This window comes from Sorex araneus, chromosome 5 (assembly GCF_027595985.1).
Source record: "Sorex araneus isolate mSorAra2 chromosome 5, mSorAra2.pri, whole genome shotgun sequence".
In the NCBI taxonomy this organism is placed as follows: domain Eukaryota; kingdom Metazoa; phylum Chordata; class Mammalia; order Eulipotyphla; family Soricidae; genus Sorex; species Sorex araneus.
Window position 1 is genome coordinate 151560335 of NC_073306.1, and position 19584 is coordinate 151579918.

The 19584-nt window shown below is 57.3% G+C and overlaps 1 protein-coding gene across 6 annotated transcripts in view; it reads right to left on the reverse strand.

The window, feature by feature from the left end:
* The window catches only part of PROM1 (prominin 1), a 116172-nt gene extending 97150 nt beyond the window's left edge, over window positions 1–19022 (reverse strand). For 2 of the 6 annotated variants that reach the window (XM_055140692.1, XM_055140698.1), the window contains exons 1-2: window positions 18892–19022; window positions 10912–11341 (exon numbers count right to left, since the gene is read on the reverse strand). In XM_055140692.1, coding sequence (XP_054996667.1) covers window positions 10912–11131 — 220 coding nt within the window. In that variant the 5' untranslated portion in view covers window positions 11132–11341; window positions 18892–19022. Of the gene's footprint in view, window positions 1–10911; window positions 11342–13258; window positions 13340–18527; window positions 18563–18797 lie in introns of those variants that run through there. The other 4 variants (XM_055140694.1, XM_055140693.1, XM_055140697.1 and 1 more) reach the window with 4 other exon arrangements.
* Window positions 19023–19584: the final 562 nt, after the last annotated feature.

Here is a 19584-nt window from a genome sequence, read left to right on the forward strand (position 1 = left end):
GGTTTTCATCAATATTAGACTCATTCGATGATTTGGATTTAACTCAACTCTTATTCCTTTCAATTCAGGTATTCCCAGGGGCCATGTCATTTTCTATCTGAAATACATAACTCAGGCATTTGCCTTGCATGCGGCCAACCCGGGTTCTATTCCTCTGTCCCTCTCAGAGAGCCTGGCAAGCTGCCAGGAGTATTCCGCCCACACGGGAGAGCCTGGTAAGCTACCCGTGGTGTATTCGATATGCCCAAAACAGTAACAACAGGTTCACAATGGAGATGTTACTGGTGCCCGCTCGAGCAAATCGATGAACAAAGGGACGGGAGGACAATGCTACGACAGTGCTATGCCTCCCACGGGGGCGCTGGAGAGACAGAACAGTGGGTAGGGCAATTGCCTTGCATGTAGCCAACCCACGATCGATACCCTGCACCACATATGGCTCCCCTGAGCCCCACCAAAACTGACCCTTGAACACAGAGCCATGAATGAGCCTGGAAAGTTAGTCCTCATGTCACAGCCACTCCTGGCTCAGTGCTCTTCACAGATGCTTTCAGTTCTCATTCATTCTGGGGTTCTCTCTGGCACTGAGGGAATTTCAGGGGAGGAAACGATTCCACCTGCACAGCTGGTGCTGCCGCTGCTCCCAAGACTCCCTCTGTGACTTTACACACAATAAGCAACGTCTGGTGGTGGAAATGTGTGAATGGACATCACGCAAAGTGGAAACAAAAGAATATAGGAGAAACAAAAGAGAACAGGCAGCCAAGCCAAGTGTTCTATAAAAGCAGAGTAAAGGCGAGTCAATTGGATGAAGCTGCTTATGGCTAAACCGTAAAAAAGTCTGGGGAACAAATAAAAACAAACAAATAAGACTTCTTGGACGATAAACTCCCACTGTTTGCTTCACTTCAAAGAAGTCAAAACAAAGAAGTCAGGAATTAAAGAGGGTGCATGTTGGGTGCTATTTTTATCAAAAACACTAATCATACAACTTCAAACAATTAACTCATAATAAAAAAAATTTTAAACCTTGGCCTTACATCAAAAGACTGGTTAATAAATGTTTTAAGTTCCTTACTGGCAGAACTTTTTGTTTCAGACAACACGCAGATATACAAAGATGTTCATAATGATCACAGTAAGGAAGGCAGTAAAGACGCAAAATCCTGTTTATTCTTGTAAAGTGCAGTTGACTTGAGACCTTCTCTGCAAACTTTCGGAAGGTCTCCGACCTGCTCGGGATGAGTGAACCTAGAGCGAGCGACAGAGCAGCTTAAATCATAGAAAGCGACAACCAGAATTGAACTCCCTCCTAATGCAAATGTATGCACCCATCCACAAACCAGCTTTGCTCCCCAAATGAACCTGAATCTGATCTTTGTAGGTGCTGGCCTAGAGGAAACGCAGGGGACAGATGGACTCAACGAAGTCCAGTGGGCAGCAAACGGGGAGATCCAATGGATGCTTCAAAAGAAAAAAAGGCAAGAGGAAAAACGCATGTGATGACCACCCTATAAACGAAAAAGGAGGTATATCACCCACGGGTATGGATAGAGTTTACATCCGGACTCAAACAAATGATTAAAGAAATTGCCTTTGGGGGTCGGAGTGTTAGTACCACGAAGGTTTGCCTTGCACGTGGGTTTGACCCCTGGCATCCAATATGGTTCCCCGAGCACCGCCAGGAGTAATTCCTAAGCGCAGAGCCAGGAATATTCCCCGAGCATTAGGATTTAATGCCAGGTATGCCCCACTCCACTCCAAAATCAAAGTGAAAATGAAGAGTGAGAAGCTGGAGTGCTCTCTGGGTAGTGGGGCTGCTGCAAGAGGGCAGCCGCCCCCAGGCCCTGGGGGAGACCCTCGGGAGACACCAAACCAGTGCACGCAGTATCCCCAAGCCCCGGCCGTCGGGGCTGTGGCAGTCAGCTGGGCTCTATTTTGCCACAGCAGCCCAGAGGCTAAAGCAGAGGCCAATAAGAAAGAGCCTTTCACGTGTCCATCCGAGGGGACAGGAAAGTCGGGTCCAGCACAGCAGACCCCCCACCCCCTACCCACCAACGGTTACAACAATATGGAAGAATCCCACGAAACGTGGCAACAAAGGGGTCAGAAGCCCAAGAGGAAGGAGGACGCGCCACGTCCCACTGGGCATGAGGCGTCCCCACCCCTGAAGCGGGCAGAGGCGTGTCCCTCAGGTGGGACAGTGAGGTGAAAGAAGGGACTCTGACAGGAGCGTTCCTCTGCAGGCTTTTTATACTTCAACGTAAGGAAGTTTTATACATTTTTAAATTGAAAAAAAAAAAAAAGGAATCGGGAAGTTCTGATGTAGTAGGTGTGTGGGTGGGCTGAGAATCTGCATTTCTGGGTGGGTTCTAGGTGGCACCTGGGGGGGACTCAGATTAGCTACTCCTGGCTCTGGGTCCAGGAACGACCAGGATGCTTGGGGGACCACTAGGAGGCTGGATTCAACTGCAGTCGCCAGCACACAAGGCGAGAGACTTGCCTCCTGTACAGCCCCTGGCCCAGGAGTCTGCCTGTCTAGCACGGCTCCAGCTGTCCGCAGACTGTTGGCCCAAGGCCCACACCTGCAGAAACACCAGCAGAGGCCACTGCAGTACAAATGCCCACGAGCACTCCAGAGCGGGCGCAGTGGACAGTGCATCCCGCCTTGGGCAGCAGCCCTGGCTGGGTAAGCAGGCTGGCCGAGGATGCCCAGGCTTCCTGTCTGCAAAGCTCCAGGCTCAGGGTGGGCACGACCTGCCTACAAGCTCCTGCCCAGGCCCACGGCCTGGCTTCTCTGGACTCAGTCAGCCTCACTACCCTAAGGCAGAGTCTGGGGGCCCCGTCTCAACTGTAGTGCTCTCCTCTGGAGTGCTCTCCTCTGCTGCCTGAGCCCTTCCACACCCCCAGAGCTCAAGCCAAATGCTGCTTCCTCCAGGAAGCTCTCTCGGATTGCCCCACCACTAGTCACCTTCTCCCCTCTACAGCAGAGAGAACAGCATTCACACTCCGTGTACTCAAGTATTCAGATGGGCCGGGAAGCACCAGCATTATGATCTCCGTGTGACAGACACAGAAGTCAGGAGCCCAGAGTATAAGGCATCTGCAAGGACCACAAAACTGCGGAGGTGAGATCTGAACCCATGCAGAGACACCGAGTGCTCATCTGGAATCTCGGTCCGGGCTGGCTGGCTGGCCCAGGGTCGCCCTGCAGCTCAGCTGTTCCACGCACTGCCTGGGGTGCTCCGAGCAGACGCAGAACAAACAGGAGCTCCGCTCTCAGCCCGGACAGGCGGTCCTGCCGCCAGGGCTGTAGCCTGCGGCTGCTGGGGGAGGGGCGGGACCCCTGTCATTTACCTTCATTCTCAATCTGCTGCTTCCTGCAGAGGTCTGACGCCCCTTAAGAGAGCTGACGAGAGCAGCAAACTTCTTTCCTTTCGTGCCTTTGGTGAGACAGGACGCGGTTGCCAGGAGCAGGCGGCCTGCAGCCTGTGGCTAGAGTGGGTGCACGGGATGACAAGGGTCATGTACGGGGACGGAGGCAGCAGGATGGTATTGCTCCGTTTGGCTACAAAGGCTGAGTGGTAGGTGGATGCTCACTTACTTGTGTTGTAAGATTAGAGGAGAGGGGCTGGAGCGATAGTACAGCAGGCAGGGCGTTTGCCTTGCACACGGCCGAACTGGGTTCGATTCCCAGCGTCCCATAGGGTCCCCTGAGCACTGCCAGGGGTAATTCCTGAGTGCAGGAGCCAGGAGTAACCCCTGTGCATCACCAAGTGTGACCCAAAAAGCAAGAATGAAAAAATGATTAGAGGAGTGTCCATCATAATCACACCATGCACCACCACTGGGAGCACAGGGACATAATCTGCCCCGCCCAGACAGCGCTGGCCCCGGCCTGGGTACAGCCCTCCCTGGTCACTGCACGCTGAGTGCCGGGGGTGCTGACCGCACAGAGAGAGGCAAGTGTGAGGCTGGCCTCAGTCCAGCCGCCGGGAGCCCTGCCTCTGGCCAGCTGGGAAGCTCTGCTCAAGTCCATCAGCCTCCACTTTCTCTTCCACTAAAGAAACTTGTGTCAGAGTCAAGATGGGCCAGAAAGTCCCAGTATGAGCACCTCCGGGTGAGAGACAGGGACAGCAGTTCTTGTGAAAGTCACGGAATTGCTGAGGGAGGCGGGATCTGAGCCCAGCGGAGACACTGCATGCCCGTTTCTGAATCCCGGTCACTCTGCAGCCCGGCCCACCCAGCTCTGCTGTTCCACCGCAGCGGTGCCTGGAGAGTGGGGGGCACGCAGCCCCCAGCCCGAAGGCAGGCTGCCCTCAGTGTCTGCTTGACGGCCGAGAGGTGAGTCTAGCAGCTGCCTGGCCCAGCGCAGGGCGGCAGGGAAGGGGCGGGAGGTGTCTCTGTGGTCCCTCTGCAAACTCCAGGCTGCCGGGGGGTGGGAGAACAGCAGTGCTGGAAGTGACCTGAGTCCCCAGGTCAAGGGGGACATGGGCACCCGGGCAACCCCTCGGCCGTCTGTCTGGCCACTCCCGCCTGGGAACCGCCTCCTCGTCCGCGATGCCACGGGGATGGGGCAGGCTCGCATGACAGGACCACGGGGGGACCCTGGCCACGCTTACTCGCCGGGCCCACGGCAGGTGATGAGCCAAGGCCGGTGTGGCTGGAACTGGGGCTTGGGACAGAGAGAAAGAACAGCCAGTCGCTCTCCGGAAGCTGGCGTGAGCTGCAGAATGAAGCGGGGACACCTGGGGAGAGAGGAGGAGAGGAGAAGGGTCCTGAAGCCAGGCCTGGCCCGGGGCTGCCACCATTCCAGAGGGCATCAGCCGCTCCAGGGAACAGGTGCTTCTGAACTCTCCAGTGACCACTGTCACCTGGTGCCGGGTCCCACCTCTGGCGCAGTCCACAGCGGAGCCGGAACCGAGTGCCCCTCGGCCGGCGTTTGCCCACTTCTGCCAGCTCCCCGCCCCCGCCCGCCAGGGCTCAGGAGCAAAACCGATTTGCCTCGAACGTTCTTAAAAATAGGTCAACTGTGCTAAAAGCCAGTTTTCAAAAATACACCAAAACGGGGTGGAGAATCACTGTCGTCCCGTGAGAACGGTTCTGACGGGGCCGTGACTTATGTCACATTCATCCCAGACCCAGGAAACCTGGACGTCAGACACTCTTCGGAAAAGCATGCTCCTAATGTGCAAAGGTCACTATTTCCCATAGCAGCCGGCAGCCATTTTTTTTTCTTTCTGATTTTTGGGTCACACCTAGTGATGCTCAGGGGTTACTCCTGGCTCTGGTCTCAGGAATCAGTACTGGTGGTGCTCAGGGGAACATATGGGATTCTGGGGATCAAACCACAGTCAGCCGCATGCAAGGCAAAAAGCCCTCCCTGCTGAACCATCACTCCAGCCACTGTGTGTAACGCACAGGTAAATAAAGGAGAAATAAACTGCCCACAAGGTAAGCTGGGGAATGTGGACAGAACCAAGCCGAGACGGGGGTTCTTTTTGCCGCCGGCTGAGCCTGTGCCTCGGACATCCAGTCTCTCGTCACCTTAGGGTCTGCAGTGTGCCAGGGCCCCATCAGGAGAGACAGCCCTTGCTCCCCCCCAACGCCCCCCCCCCCCCCGCCCCCGTTATCTGCCTCCCACACGTGCTGGGAGATTCAGGGGAGATCAAGCCTAGCAGTGTGTGCCTGGACGCAAGCTGATCCCAGAGACGGCTGGGAAGAAGCAGGAAGCCAAGAGAAACAAGAGCCCTGGAGGCATTTGTGGGAGGGAAGGCCCCGCAGTCCGCAGCCAGGCACCCAAGCCACTCTCCTCAGCCAGTTCTGCTACTTGCGAGGCGGGCTGGGGAGGCCCAGCATGTAGCTTTCCAGACAGCCGGAAAGTAATGGGAGGGTTTCCTGCAAGGCAGTCACCCACAGAACGCTCCCGAGGGTGGGGCTGGAGACACAGTGATGTGGGAAGGGCAGTGCCTCACCTGTGGCCGTCCCGGGTTTGATCCCCAGCATCATATATGGTCCCCGCAGTCTTTCAGGAGTGATTTTTTTTTCTAATAAGACTAAATTTATTCAATGCCTTAGTAAAAGTTTTAATTATAAGTATCCAACATCCAACAGTATTAAAAGTACAAAACAGGGGCTGGAGTGATAGCACAGCGGGTAGGGCATTTGCCTTGCATGCGGCCAACCCAGGTTCAATTCCCAGCATCCCATAAAGTTCCCTGAGCACCGCCAGGAGTAATTCCTGAGTGTAGAGTCAGAAGTAACCCCTGTGCATTGCTGGGTGTGACCCAAAAAGCAAAAAAAAAAAAAAGTACAAAACAGATGTGTAGATTTCTACTATCTTAACACAAAGTGCAAGACGACATATACTACATCTTATAGGCAGAGGCGGGGTGAGGCTGTGGTTAAGGTTTAGTAAGCACTGTTGTAGCACTGTCGTCCTGTTGTTCATCCATTTTGATTTGCTCGAGTGGGCACCAGTAACATCTCCATTGTGAGACTTGTTACTGTTTTTGGCGTATCCAGTAAACCTTGGATATGGCTTGCCAGGGTAGCTTGCCAGGCTCTGCCGTGCAGGTGGGATAACTCTCCGTAGCTTGCTGGGCTCTCTGAGAGGGAGGGACGGAGGAATTGAAGCCGGGTTGGCCGCGTGCAAGGCAAACTCCCTCCCCGCTGTACTATCACTCCAGTCCAAGGTCTAGTAAGAAATAAATAAATACAGAAGTCGAGATGATCCCCATCTTAGTATATTCTACCACCAGTACTGCAGCCAAAAATGTAAAAAGAATATACACTCAACAAAACCTTTCCTAAGTAACTCAGGAGGACGAGATACGGCGGGGACTGTGGGGAGTCACCCACTCACAGTCTGTGCACATGTGGCTCCTGAGCAACTTCCAGGATCGATTGCTGAGCACCACCAGGAGCAAGGCCCAGGCACTAGTGGGTGTCCCCTCCCTCCCTTACCCCCAAAGTCACAATGTTCCCAAGGGCATAACAACAAGGATATTTTAATGATTCCTCCTGAAAACACCTTTTTTTTCTTTCTTTTCTTTTCTTTTTGCTTTTTGGGTCACACCCGAGATGCACAGGGGTTACTCCTGGCTCTGCACTCAGGAATTACTCCTGGCGGTGCTCAGGGGACCCTATGGGATGCTGGGAATCAAACCCGGGTCGGCCACGTGCAAGGCAAATGCCCTACCCGCTGTGCTATCGCTCCAGCCCTGAAAACACCTTCTTAATCCTATGTTCCCTGCCCCCGTCACCAGCCACGGCATCAATTGTGACCGATGCTTCTCAAGTCATGACGGACATAAAAAGCGGTCAGGCTCGCTGAGGGCTGGCACTGGCTAAAATGTAGGCCCCTATGCATCGCCTCTTGCTGCCTCACAGATGAGCCCAAGCAAGTGGATTACGATGACGGTCCTTTTACCTCTGAGGACCAGAGCTCTGGGCAGGAAACAGACCTGGCCAGGTCGCCCGGCAGGAAGTAGGCAAGGGAGGAGATTTGCACAGGAAATGGGGTCCTTTTCCCGGCTGCCTCTGCTCTCTGTGCACCCCTGTCGAAGCTGCACCCCAGCCTGTCACCACTGTGTGACTTTTCTCCAAACCTGGTTCCCCTTCCCGGTGGTCACATCACCATCCCGCTGTCCTGGACAGGAAGGTCTTTTCGATAATAAAGGCATGCTGTGTGCCTGCAGCCCCGCTGGGATCATTTTAAGCTCCCCAAACCCTGGGAAATTCCCTGTATGCTAGTCAGCGCCCCCGTCCGTAACTCTGGCTCTCCCTGCCTTGACTGGCCCATCCCCGAGACACCCACAGCCTCTCATCCGCTCTCCTCATGGACAGGCCCAGGCCATGGCTCCCCGGGAAACCGGGCGGCGGGGATCAACTCCTGTGCCATGCAGAACACGGGGACAGCACGTGGGGCTTGGCGGCTGCCCCGTGGGGCTGGCGGGGCAGGAGGCCTATGCCGTGCAGGGCTCAGGGCAGACTGTCAGCCCTAGCCTTCCCAGCAGGCCCGGGTGGCCGAGGGGGTCCGGGAGAAAGCTGCAGACCCCCTGCTTGAGGGTCTCTCTCCGCTCTGCTTCACTTAAGTCACCGGGGACCCGCCAGCGTCAACTACTTAAAAGAGTAGAACTCCCTCTTGAAGTGTTTTTTTTTTTAGGGTCACACCCTGCGATGCTCAGGGGTCACTCCTGGCTCTGCACTCAGGAATCACTCCTGGTGGTGCTCAAGGGACCATATGGGATGCTGGGAACTGAACCCGGGTCAGCCGTGTGCAAGGTAAACGCCATACATGCTGTGCTATCGCTCCAGCCCCCTGAAGTTTTTTTACTCCGGATTAATTGTTCTACAAAGTCTGTCTGTCTGTCTGTCTCTCTCTCTCTCTCTCTCTCTCTCTCTGTCTCTCTCTGTCTCATGATTAAATCATGACTGCCTCGAATGTGCCCTTTATGTTAGAAAGCCCCAAATGGGCACTCAGAGACTAATGATGAAATCTAGTAATGGGGAAAGAATACAAATAATGCTAAAGTGAATGCAAGAAAGCCAACACTCCAAAATGTCACCCACTAAATTCAACCCTGTACTCTTTAAGCAAACTAATCGTTTATTTTGAAAAGGGTGGTGCTGGTCTCCTCTAGCCTATTGTTGAAACTTTGAGAATTTCTTTCTCCAAAGCCATAAGCAAGAACGAAGGGGCAAGCAAGTGCAACATTCAGGTTACAGTAAGATTTAAATTCCTCAGAGGCCTGCTTCTACCTACTTCTAAACTAAAGACATTGAATTGCAAAACTGCAAAACGCATGGGGAAGTTTTGTGGGCAGCTACTAGACGTCTTTTTAACCTAATCATTTGGATCAAGATTTTCAAGTGTGCTTTCTCTTGCCAGCCAAGCCTGGGGAAGTCTTCCTGAGGATCTAGACGAAGCAAAACCAACATGTAGAATAGGATTAGGGCATTAGCCAGTTGCGGGATATCCCATAGAATGACACATGAATGCTTCAGCATTTTTTAAAAAAATCGATTCATACTACACAGGCCTTTTACATTTTGAAAAAAATGAATGAAAGAGAAGAAGCCAAGACTGCAAACAGCAGTTTGTGTGTGTTTATCCCTGCATACAGCAAAGCTACAACTAAGCAAACTGTGGTCTGGCGAGAACAGAAACCACATCCAACACTAAGATTGGTTTCCCACCTCTGCCCTCTGGAATCTCAAATTCCGTGTTTTAACCAGTGACCTAACGGTGAGTAGGCCCTGCTCTCTGCTCTCTTCAATAACTGCAAGGGCTCAGAGTTTAAACTAACAAAAAATTGCGACTACACTTCAGACATTTTCGATTGCTGAATCGAATAACCCAAAAAATGTTTTTTTAAAATTCAGTATAAATGTTTCTTAATGAAAATCTATAGAAGCTGTCCACTGTGTAAACGAGTGCTAAAGTACACTCAATATTCTCTCTCTCTCTCCCTCTCTCATACACACACACACACATACAGACACACACACACACACACACACACACACACAAATAAGCCTCTTATGAACAAGAGCTGACCAGCTTATAAAAAAACAGATTATTACCAATGTGCTCATTCTTAGTGGTCGATAACGGTATTCAGGTCTGTGTGGTGTGACTGAAAGAAGGCGCGTAGCCCAGATCGAATACAACAAAACACGAAGGCCGCCGAGACTCCCTGCAGACCCTTCCCAGCTAAAAACTGCGAACGAACAGACCGTTCCTAATAACTCATTCCGTGGATAATTCCCGGGCAGCTGTGCAGGTACCAGCTGTCAGAGGGCGGCCGAGTGTGCGAAGGCCGCAGTGAGAGTGCAGGACGGGGCCCTCGGAGGTGGAGAGCAAAGCGAACAGAAAATAGCCACGAAACAACAGAACTAAGGCCTCAACAACTCTGGGCCTGGAGGGGGCGAAGAGAGTCGGGCACTAGCGGGGTCAGGAGTGGTGATAACTCTGACCTGCCGTGTCAGAGCAAACCAGTGATAAGAGGAAGAGACACAGTGAATAAGAGTATACAGCAGGATATATTCGGCAGGATACATATTCCCGCTACTCAGGAAAGCGGGTTCGCCGAGTCCTGGCCCTAAGCAACGTCAAAGGGGCATTTTCCCACGTTCTGGTGGGCAGAGGGGACTTCAGCTGGGCTGGGAGAGGTTTTTTTTGTTTGTTTTTGTTAATCTTTCTCATTTCATGACAGGGAATTAGCATTTTTAAGCCTCCTTTTTTACCTTTGGAGAGAGGAAAAGAGGGAGAAAGGGAGGACAAACAACTGAAAAACCAAAATAAGCAACACAGTTTCATTTGCTTATTTTGGGAGGAGGGAAACACCCAGTAGTGCTCATGGGTGATTACTGGCTCTGTGCTCAGGACTGACCTCCCGCCGTGTTCCAGGGGCCACACGTGGTGCCAGGGTTGAAGGATGGGGGAGGGGTAGGGTGGGCGGTGCTCCGCATCCTTTCTCACTGCTGTCCTGACTCTTGATTTCATTCTCTTTTTTTTTTTTATGCTTTTTGGGTCACACCCGGCGATGCACAGGGGTTACTCCTGGCTCTGCACTCAGGAATTACTCCTTGCGGTGCTCAGGGGACCCTATGGGATGCTGGGAATTGAACCTGGGTCGGCTGCGTGCAAGGCAAAAGCCCCACCCGCTGTGCTATCGCCCCAGCCCCTCTTGATTTCATTCTGAGCTCCACATTCGCCACACGCCACTCATGCTGGCCCAGGTTTTCCTAACTGCCACCTTACTTTCTGCTCCTGGGCACCCCGCCCCTTCCTTTGACCGGACACTCCAGCAGGCCTGTGTTACTGCGTACTGAGACCAGCAGTATGGGAGCAACGGGGCGTCCAGCCAGGCGGACACCCCTCCTCTGCCCCTCCAGGGCACTTACCTTCGGGAAAAGCTTTCGGCATCACCAGGCCGAGGAAGGCGCTCGGCAGCCACCTGAGCGCGCCTGGGATCCTCTCTGCCCCGGCGATCTCCCCTTCTGTCTCATAGTGCGGGCGGGGGAGCTGGTATTCCAGATCGCCAGGCGCCTCGGTGGAGCCGGAGCCCCGGGCCAGCCGCCCCAGCAGCAGCAGCAGCAGCAGGAAGTGGGGGGGCCGGGCCATCGCTAGCGAGAGCCCCCAGGCATGAGGAAGTGCACGGCTCCCGCTGCGGTGGTTCTGGACGTCTCCGGCCCACAGGGGCCTGGGTGGTGCTGGCGGTCACTCACGAGGGCTGGGTTGGCCGAGTCCCCCTTCTGTCTGGCCTGGCATGCAGCGCGCGGTGGTGGGTGGCCTCCTCCAGGGGACCTCAGTCAGTCCCTCAGGGCGCCATGCCTGCAGGGAGAGAAGGGGCGGCCGTCAGCCACGCTGGCCCTCGGGCGCCGGAGGCCGCCCCTGCGGAGGGCGCTAAGCTTAGGGCAGGGAGCACACAAGAGGGTCAGCGAGAGCTCTCGAGTACTCTGTCAGGGCCGCTCCCATCACGGGGTCCAGGTCAGAACCCAGGCCCCGGGGAGCACAGAGAACGCAGAAACGAGTGCTGGCGGGTGGAGGCGCTGACCCCTCCTCCAGGGCTGGCGGCACGTGGACCACTGTGCCCAGGAGGAAACCAGCAGAGACACTGGCACCTGGCTGCTGCAGGGCGGAAGGGAGCCCAGTGGTCATCCTTGGGGACGCCTGCGCTGCTGTCCACACGAGGCCACTCTTGCAGCGGCGCCGGCACCCCGGCCGGCCTCCACCCGGCTCCTCATGCCTGCTGTGAGCCTGGCTCTGGCGGCTTCTCTCCCCCTACCTTGCTTCTGCTGGTTTCTGCTTTTCTCGCTGATCTCGTGCCAGGCTCCCTCCCCCGTCCACACAGCTATAAGGACAGGCCCCCAAAGGCGGGGACTGCATCCTCAGAGCCAAGCCGCGTGGCACATGGCTCCGTCTTTGTCACCGTCTCACCAGGTCAAGCCAGTCCTTCCCTGAAGAACAGGGCTTAGGAGTTGAGCAGGAGGGCAGAGGGGGACCCACCACCCCTGGGGAGAAACGGCGAGACCAGGAAAGGGCCCAGACAGACTGGTGTCCAGGGGGGCAAGAATAATGAGAGTTTCCAAGACACCCGTGTCTTCCCCGGTTCTGTCCCCAGAACCGAGGCTGAGGCCCAGCGCACACGGGGTGCCCAATAAGTCCCAGAGGAGTACTTTAAAAAATCAGCACAAGGCACTGGAGCGTTAGCACAGGGTATAGACTGTTTGCCTTGCACGCGGCCCACCTGGGTTCAATCCCCAGCATCCCATATGGTTCCCCAAGTCTCTCCAGGAGGGACCCCTGAGTGCAGAGCCAGGAGTAAGTCCTGAACACAGTCGGGTGTGGCCCCCAACAAATAAGCAAACAGAAACGAGCCCAGGGGCTGCTTGTGCCATCACAGCGGTGGGGTTCGGGAGTCAGAACCTGCTGGTGGGGGTTCGATCCGGGACGGCCTCGGTGGCGGGATGCCCTGGCTCTGCCTTCTGCACTGGGTTGCATTTGGCAAGATCTCCAAGGAAATGCAGGGTGCCCCTGGACCAAAGGCTGGGAACCAGGGCTACCCCCGAACCTGGCACCCAGGCCCGTCTGAGCACCCCAGCTCCAAGCAAGTTCCAGAAGACAGGCTGTGGTGGCAGTAGTCACCCGCTGCCTTGAGGACCACCTGCTCTCCTAAGCCAGCCCCCCTTCCTCCCGCCCAGGCCTTGCCATCCAGTCCCCTCAACGGGCCCTTCATGGAATCACGAGCCACTCAGATCCCCTGCAGGATGCTGCTCGCTCAGCTCAAGTTCCCAACATGGTGCTCCACCGTGGTGCTCCACCTCATCCACAGAAGACCCCAATAATTGTTTCCCAGGGCCCGAGTCCCACCCGCTGCCACCGACAGACTCAGAGGAAGAGACCACCACACACCTGCTCCTCTGCAAGGCCCTTCCTGAGGGGAGCCAGGAGGGCAGAGTAGCCTCTGCACGACAACCCCTCAGCGAAGAGCGGGGTGGGACAGGACACACACCGACACCATCTCCCACGTGTCAGACGCGCACATCACACGCGGACTCCCAACAGCCACGACTCAGACACGCACCACACAGACGCACGCACACACACGCCATGCCGATAGACACGGGTGCTAACACGCACAGCCGCGGCCACGCTGCACTCGGGCGCACACACACCACCCGGCCGGGCACCAGCAGACCCGCAGCTCTGCCCACCCCGGCCAGCCCCCAGAGAACACAGCGCACTCACCCCCGCTCCCTGCAGCCCAAGGACGGGCAGGAGTGGGCAGCTGGAGGGATTAAAGGCTCAGCCACTAAGCAAGGCCGACTTCCTGGTAATGCCCGAAGCTGGAGGAGGTGGCCGAGGCCAGCGGGGGGGAGCTATGAATAGACAAGACTCCCCAAACTTCCTCAGGAAGGGGGCAGGAGGCTGGGTCCCTCTGTGGGCTCCTCCTGCCTCTCCGGGTGACAGGGCTGGGCCTTCCCTCCAGGCCCACAGCACCTGGAGCCCAGCGGGGGGGACTGCTTCCAAGAGGAGGCCCTGCAGACCCTCAAAATCTCCCGGCCTCGGAAACACTGCAGAGCAGGCCCGAGCCACTGAGGACGAGGAGCCATCGGGGGTGCTCGAGGCCCGGAGTGGGAGCCCCAGCCCGGATCATCCCTGTGTCCGAGCTGGCCGGGCAGCTCTGCTCTAGGTCTCCAGAGCCCCGAAGGGCTCCGGGGTCACCCCCCGACACCATGGCAGCGAGTGATCACTGGGCACTGCACCTTAACTGGAGTGGGCAGGCCCTGGCGAGCATCCCCCGTCCCCGCCGTGCGCAACAGGAGACGAGCAGCTTTCCTCTCTGGCTAGTCACGGGGCAGAGGAGGAAGTCGGAGTTCCTGCCCGTCAGACCTCCCCACTCAGCGAGGGACGGGGTGGGCAGCTCACAGACCTTCCCCGGCCAACAGAAACACAGGACAGCCAGGAAGGGCCGGCTTCCGGCTGCGAGAGCGCCCGCCGGCTAGTGCGCAGGCTGTGGGGATGGCACCAGGGCTCGACTCCAAGCCACCGCATGGTCCCTGGGGGTGACCCTCCCTAGAATCCACCAGCAGAGAGAGGCCTTTCTCCACCTTCAGGTGTGGCCCTCGAGCCAAACCAAACAGAAACCAAACGTGGATGAGCCAAGCTATTTGGGAGGCCAGCACACTTGCTGGCGTTTTTCCACATGATCTCAGGGTGACTCTGGCTCGAGACAATGAGACGCCCCAAGGACCATCAGTAGCCACCTGCCCAGCTCTCCCGTGCCACTTTCCCTTCTCCTCCCGCTTCCCAAGCCCCACTGCGGGGCAGAGAGAAACAAAAGCACCCAGGACACCCTTCTGAGATCACACAGAACTCGTCACGCGGGACTGTCCCATGGGTGGCCTCACTCATTCCCCTCCGGGCCCCGGAGCCTGGCACCCAGCAGGCCCGCAATCAAGGATCAGAGGGCCGGAAAGGGAAAGGATGGGCACAGAAGAGCCATTTCTGCCTCTTTGCAAAGGAGATGGAGTGTGTGAGCAGCGCCTGGGGCTCCGTCCCTCCCACGCAGGCCCACACGGGCAGGCCCCAGGGCACAGCCGGCACACGGCAAAGGGCCTGTCTGCCTGGGCGTAACTGTGGAAGGGAGACCTCAGCTCACGGGCTGGGGGCACCCTTCCCTGGGGTGCAGCCTTCCCTGGCACCGCGGGCATCAGGAAGGTCCTCCAGCTGCTTTTCTCGCCTGGAGGCAGGGGTACAGGTAGATTCCCGGTCCCTGCTCCACAGCCACCAACTCCAAGCTGGGAAAGAGACCCCGAGCAGGTGACACGTGAGCTCAGCAACCAGAGACCAGCGCTACGGCCAGCACTGGTGTGGGGCAAAGGACAGCGACCAGCGGCCCCGTGCCCCGAGCCGCTCAGTGGGACTCTGCTTAGAACTGTTGTTTGTAGAAGGATCTTGTAGTGCCTGACTGTCACTCGGGCTTTGGGCGGGGGGTGGAGGCAGCAGGACGGGGGTGTGAAATGAAAGCTGCACGAAATATCGGTCCTGTGAGAGGCAGCCCTGTTTGGGGGCAGCCCTGCCTCTCATTGGGAAGTCAGTTGGGTTTTGTTCTTTTTCTTTTAATTTCTCAAACATTTTATTCATGTTATTCAAGGATTTTGGGGGAGGGGTCACACCCGGCGATGCACAGGGGTTACTCCTGGCTCTGCACTCAGGAATTACTCCTGCTGGTGCACAGGGGACCATATGGGATGCTGGGAATCGAACCGGGTCAGCCACGTGCAAGGCAAATGCCCTACCGGCTGTGTTATCACTCCAGCTCCTCAAGGAATTTCTGGTTTGTTGGTTTGTTTGTTGGCTTTTATTCAATCATTAGAAAAGTGTTTGAGGAGTATTGACTCCATCACTACTTAGATAACACAGTTAAAATTCCAGATTTACATTTCCTGGTACCAAGAGTCCCCTCTAAACGCCACAATCAAGTCAGCCTCCGTTTATATCCTTTCTAGTCAACACAGCGATGCCCATTGGTATCTCCGAAGCGCAATCACATCTTAGGTCTGTATTTCTGCAGGTAGAGCAGCTGTTTGGAATTGAATGCTCCCCTTCTTTTTTGTCTTATAAGCTGAACTGCATCTTCATTCCACATTCAATTTAACGCAAGTGCAACCAGCACAGGTACTCTTCCCAATCCTGCAACACGATGTACTGCCACACAGCAACCTGGCTCTTCACGAAATTTGGTTTTTAATAGGTTTAGCCAATCATCAAGTCCGCCAGAAGCTGGCTCCTGGGGCAGGAGCACTTCTTTTTGGTGGTGGTGGTGGCGGGGCACACCCAGTGGCACTCGGGGTTACTCTTGGCTCTGCATTCAGGAACCACTCCTGGCAGGGCTCAGGGACCACTTGGGCTGGCAGTGATAGAACCTCGGTCAGCCCTGTGCAAGGCCAGCGCCCTCCCCTCCAGCCCTAAGGAGAGGCCACGGTTTACTGATCGGCTGACCTGTCTTTGGCTGTGCTGGGGAGTGAACTGAGGGCCTTCTACACAAAAGGCGAGTGCTCAGCCACTGGCCAGTCTAATTCACTCAAGGAACAAGGAAGCCACATCCAGTTCCTCAGGATGGCAGCCAGACCCACCGTCCAATCAGGCAGGGCCAGCCCAGTGCCTGCTCCCCAGCCCGGAGTCTGGGAGTCTTAGGCCACTCCTCAAAGCCACCAGGTTGGCTGGCCCCACTCCCTCCTGCTAAACCCCTCTGCTAAAACCTCCTGCTAAAACCACCTGGGCTGGAGTGATAGCAAGCGGGTAGGGCGTTTGCCTTGCACGCAGCCGACCGGATTCCTCTGCCCCTCTCAGAGACCCCGGGATACTACTGAGAGTATCTCGCCCGCACAGCAGAGCCTGGCAAGCTACCCATGGCATATTCGATATGCCAAACACAGTAACAACAGTCTCTCACAATGGAGACATTACTGGTGCCCGTCAAGCAAATCGATGAGCAACGGGATGACAGTGACAGTGACAGTGAAAACGACTCCCGCTTGGCTATAACCCCATTAGCTATAACACAGCATCCTGACCCGCTGCCAGAGCTTCAGAGGTAGCTGTCGACCCCCTGCAAATCCAACTTCCTTCCAATGTTAAAATACACTTTTCTTCCCTTCAGCCTGCCCTTTGATGTGTGTCTTCCGCACTGTAGTGAGAACACACAGAAAGAGTCCAACAGGAGCCCACAAGGAAGTTGATTTATAAAAATGGTAAAATACACTCAGCCAAGAAAAGGTCACCACTAATGAGATGCTGGCCCCGGGAGACTAGGAACAGGCCCGAGTCCCTCTGACTACTCTAGGACATCTGTGAATTAGTGACCTAACAGGCCGAACACCTGGGGAGGGGCTGCCGCTCACCTCCCCCAGGCCTGGCCCCCAACACCACCACACAAACTGGGCCGCTCTGGGAACATGCAGCTTAAATAGCCACTTATTTATCCCCGTGCCTGGGATCGAACCCAGGGCCTCACCCTGACTCTAGCGGGGGCCACATCACACACCCATGCCGGAGAATACTCAGAGGAAACACAAATGACTAAAAAAGAAAACCACTTTGTTTAGACAGGATTATGTGAAGGTACCCATGTGCAAAGTCTTACAAACAGAGAGAGAGGGGGGGAGAGAGAGAGAGAGAGAGAGGGAGGGAGAAAGAGAGAGAGAGAGGGAGGGAGGGAGAAAGAGAGAAAGAGAGGGAGGGAGGGAGAGAGAGAGAGAGAGAGAGAGAGAGAGAGAGAGAGAGGGAGGGAGGGAGAAAGAGAGAGAGAGAGAGAGAGAGAGAGGGAGAAAGAGAGAGAGAGAGAGGGAGAGAGAGAGAGAGAGAGAGAGAGATTTCAGAGGAACCCAAATCTAACCGAGAGTTTGAGTTGAGTTGGGGGGGGGGGGGCGCAACGCAGGGCACCAGGATTGAAAAACCCAATAAACCCCAATTCTTACACCTGCTTCTTAACAAAGCTCAACCGCTGCGAACCAGGAAAAATATATATAGATTTTCTCCAATCGCGCCTGGAGAAAGGGTTTGCAAGGCACAACCTGTTGCTCCTGCTCCCTCAACGGCCACCCGAGCCCCCCTCCTGGGCCCGCGTCCCCCCAGCCCGGGTCCCCGATCCACTCCAGGCGGGTGCCGTCCTGCCCTGGCCCGCCGGCGGGTCGGCGGGCGCCTCTCCGGGGCTGCGGGACACAAAAGAAAGGGCGGCCGGGCGGGCGCGGGAAGCGGCGGAGTCGGGGAATCCGCCGCCCGGGTGGGGGGTGCGGGGAGAAGGGGGTGTCCCCGGGAACTCGGCTGTCCGAGCGGTGTTCCAGCGGCCGCCCCAGGCTGGGGAAGGGATCCCGGGGCGCCGGGAAGGTGCGCGGGGCTGGAGTGTGGGGGTGGAGGTGGGGGGGACAAGGGGGGCTGTAATCCGGGGAGGTTGTGCCCCTCATCGACCCCCACCGCCCCGATCTCACACACACACACGCACACGCACACGCACACGCGCGCACACACCTTTCAGGCAGCCTGCGCGGGCTCCGAGCCTCTGTGCGCCTGCAGCCCCTCACCGTCCACACGTCCCTTTGTTCAGGCAGGGTGCGCCCCCCGCTCCCCCTCGGGGCGCCCCGTTCGCCCTCCGGCGACCGCACGCCGACTGAGCCCGCGCCCCCCGTCCCCCCCGCGCCACTCCGGGACCCCTCTCCCCGCCGCCCCCACCCCCAACCGTCCCCCTCTCCGGCGCCGGCCGGGAACGCTTAAGCACTCCCTTTCCAGCCCCGCGACCCCAGGGCCACCCACCCTCCCCAGCTCCCCGGAGCCCCGCTCGCGCCCCCACTTCTTGCTCGCGCCGGGACACCGGGAACCCTCGGCCGCCGGGTCCCCGCGGGTGGCTGCGACGCCGCGCGCCCAGGAGCCCCGCAAAGTTTACGCGCGTCCTTCCTCCGGCCCGCCGGGGCGCCCCCGCCCCCGCCCCCGCCCCGCGCCCCGCTTCGGCTCTCACCACCTGTCGCTCGAGTCCCGGGGTCCACCGCTTCCCTGTGCCACCCCCACCCCCACCCCGCGCACTGGGTGCGCTCAGCGCCCGCTGCTCACCGTGCGCCCCGCTCCGGCCCCAGCCGGGCTCCCCGCCCCTCGCAGCCCCCCGCCCCCCACCCCGAGCACGCCCCGACTCGTGAACGCCCTACGTGCCGGTTTCCGGGACCCCCGCCCGCCTTCGGGGACCGGCTGCTGCCCCCCAGCCCCGCGGGGTCGGCGCGGGACTCCCGCGCACCGGCCAGGCGCCAGCGCCGAGACGCGTCCCGGGCGCAGCGAGAAGAGGATTTCCCCGCCGAGCGCCGCGTCGGGGCCGAGCCGGCGACACTCACCCGCGGCGGCACGGGACGAGCCCGGACCGGGGCCAGCTACGTCTCTGAAAGGCTCCCGGGGACCTGGGCTCCCCCCTCCCCGCAGCGGGCGTCCGGCGCGGCACCGCGTCTCGGCGACACAGGCAGAGCCCTGGGCTGGGAAAGCCCGCGAGCACCCGGTTCAAACTCCGCCCCAGCCCTGCACCGCGGACGACAGACCTCCCGGAACTTTAGGGCTTCCAGGGCCAAGCCCCAGACACACGGGGTATGGTGTGTGTGTGTGTGTGTGTGTGTGTGTGTGTGTGTGTGTGTGTGTGTGTGTGTGTGTGTGTGTGTGTGTGTGTGTGTGTGTGTGTGTGAAGCAAAACAGAGCCAATAAAAATAACGGGGGGGGGGTATGGGGTGTGTGTGTGTGTGTGTGTGTGTGTGTGTGTGTGTGTGTCTATGTGTGTGTACAAAGCAAAACAAAGCCAATAAAAACAAACCCAAATGAGTTGGTTTCTTGACGTGTCCGGATCCCAAGGCAAGTGGCCGGAACTATCCAGGGGGCAGGCGCAGCCTTGCTTCCACACACACCTACAGACCAGCCGCTCGCAGAAAGCCCAGGGCCCCTTACTCGCTTAGCCTTGTGTGTCCGCTTGTGCGGTGCTGGCCCTCCCCTGAGTTTTCTCTCACCCACCAGCTGCTAGCCTGGTGAAAATCTTAGGTCTAACG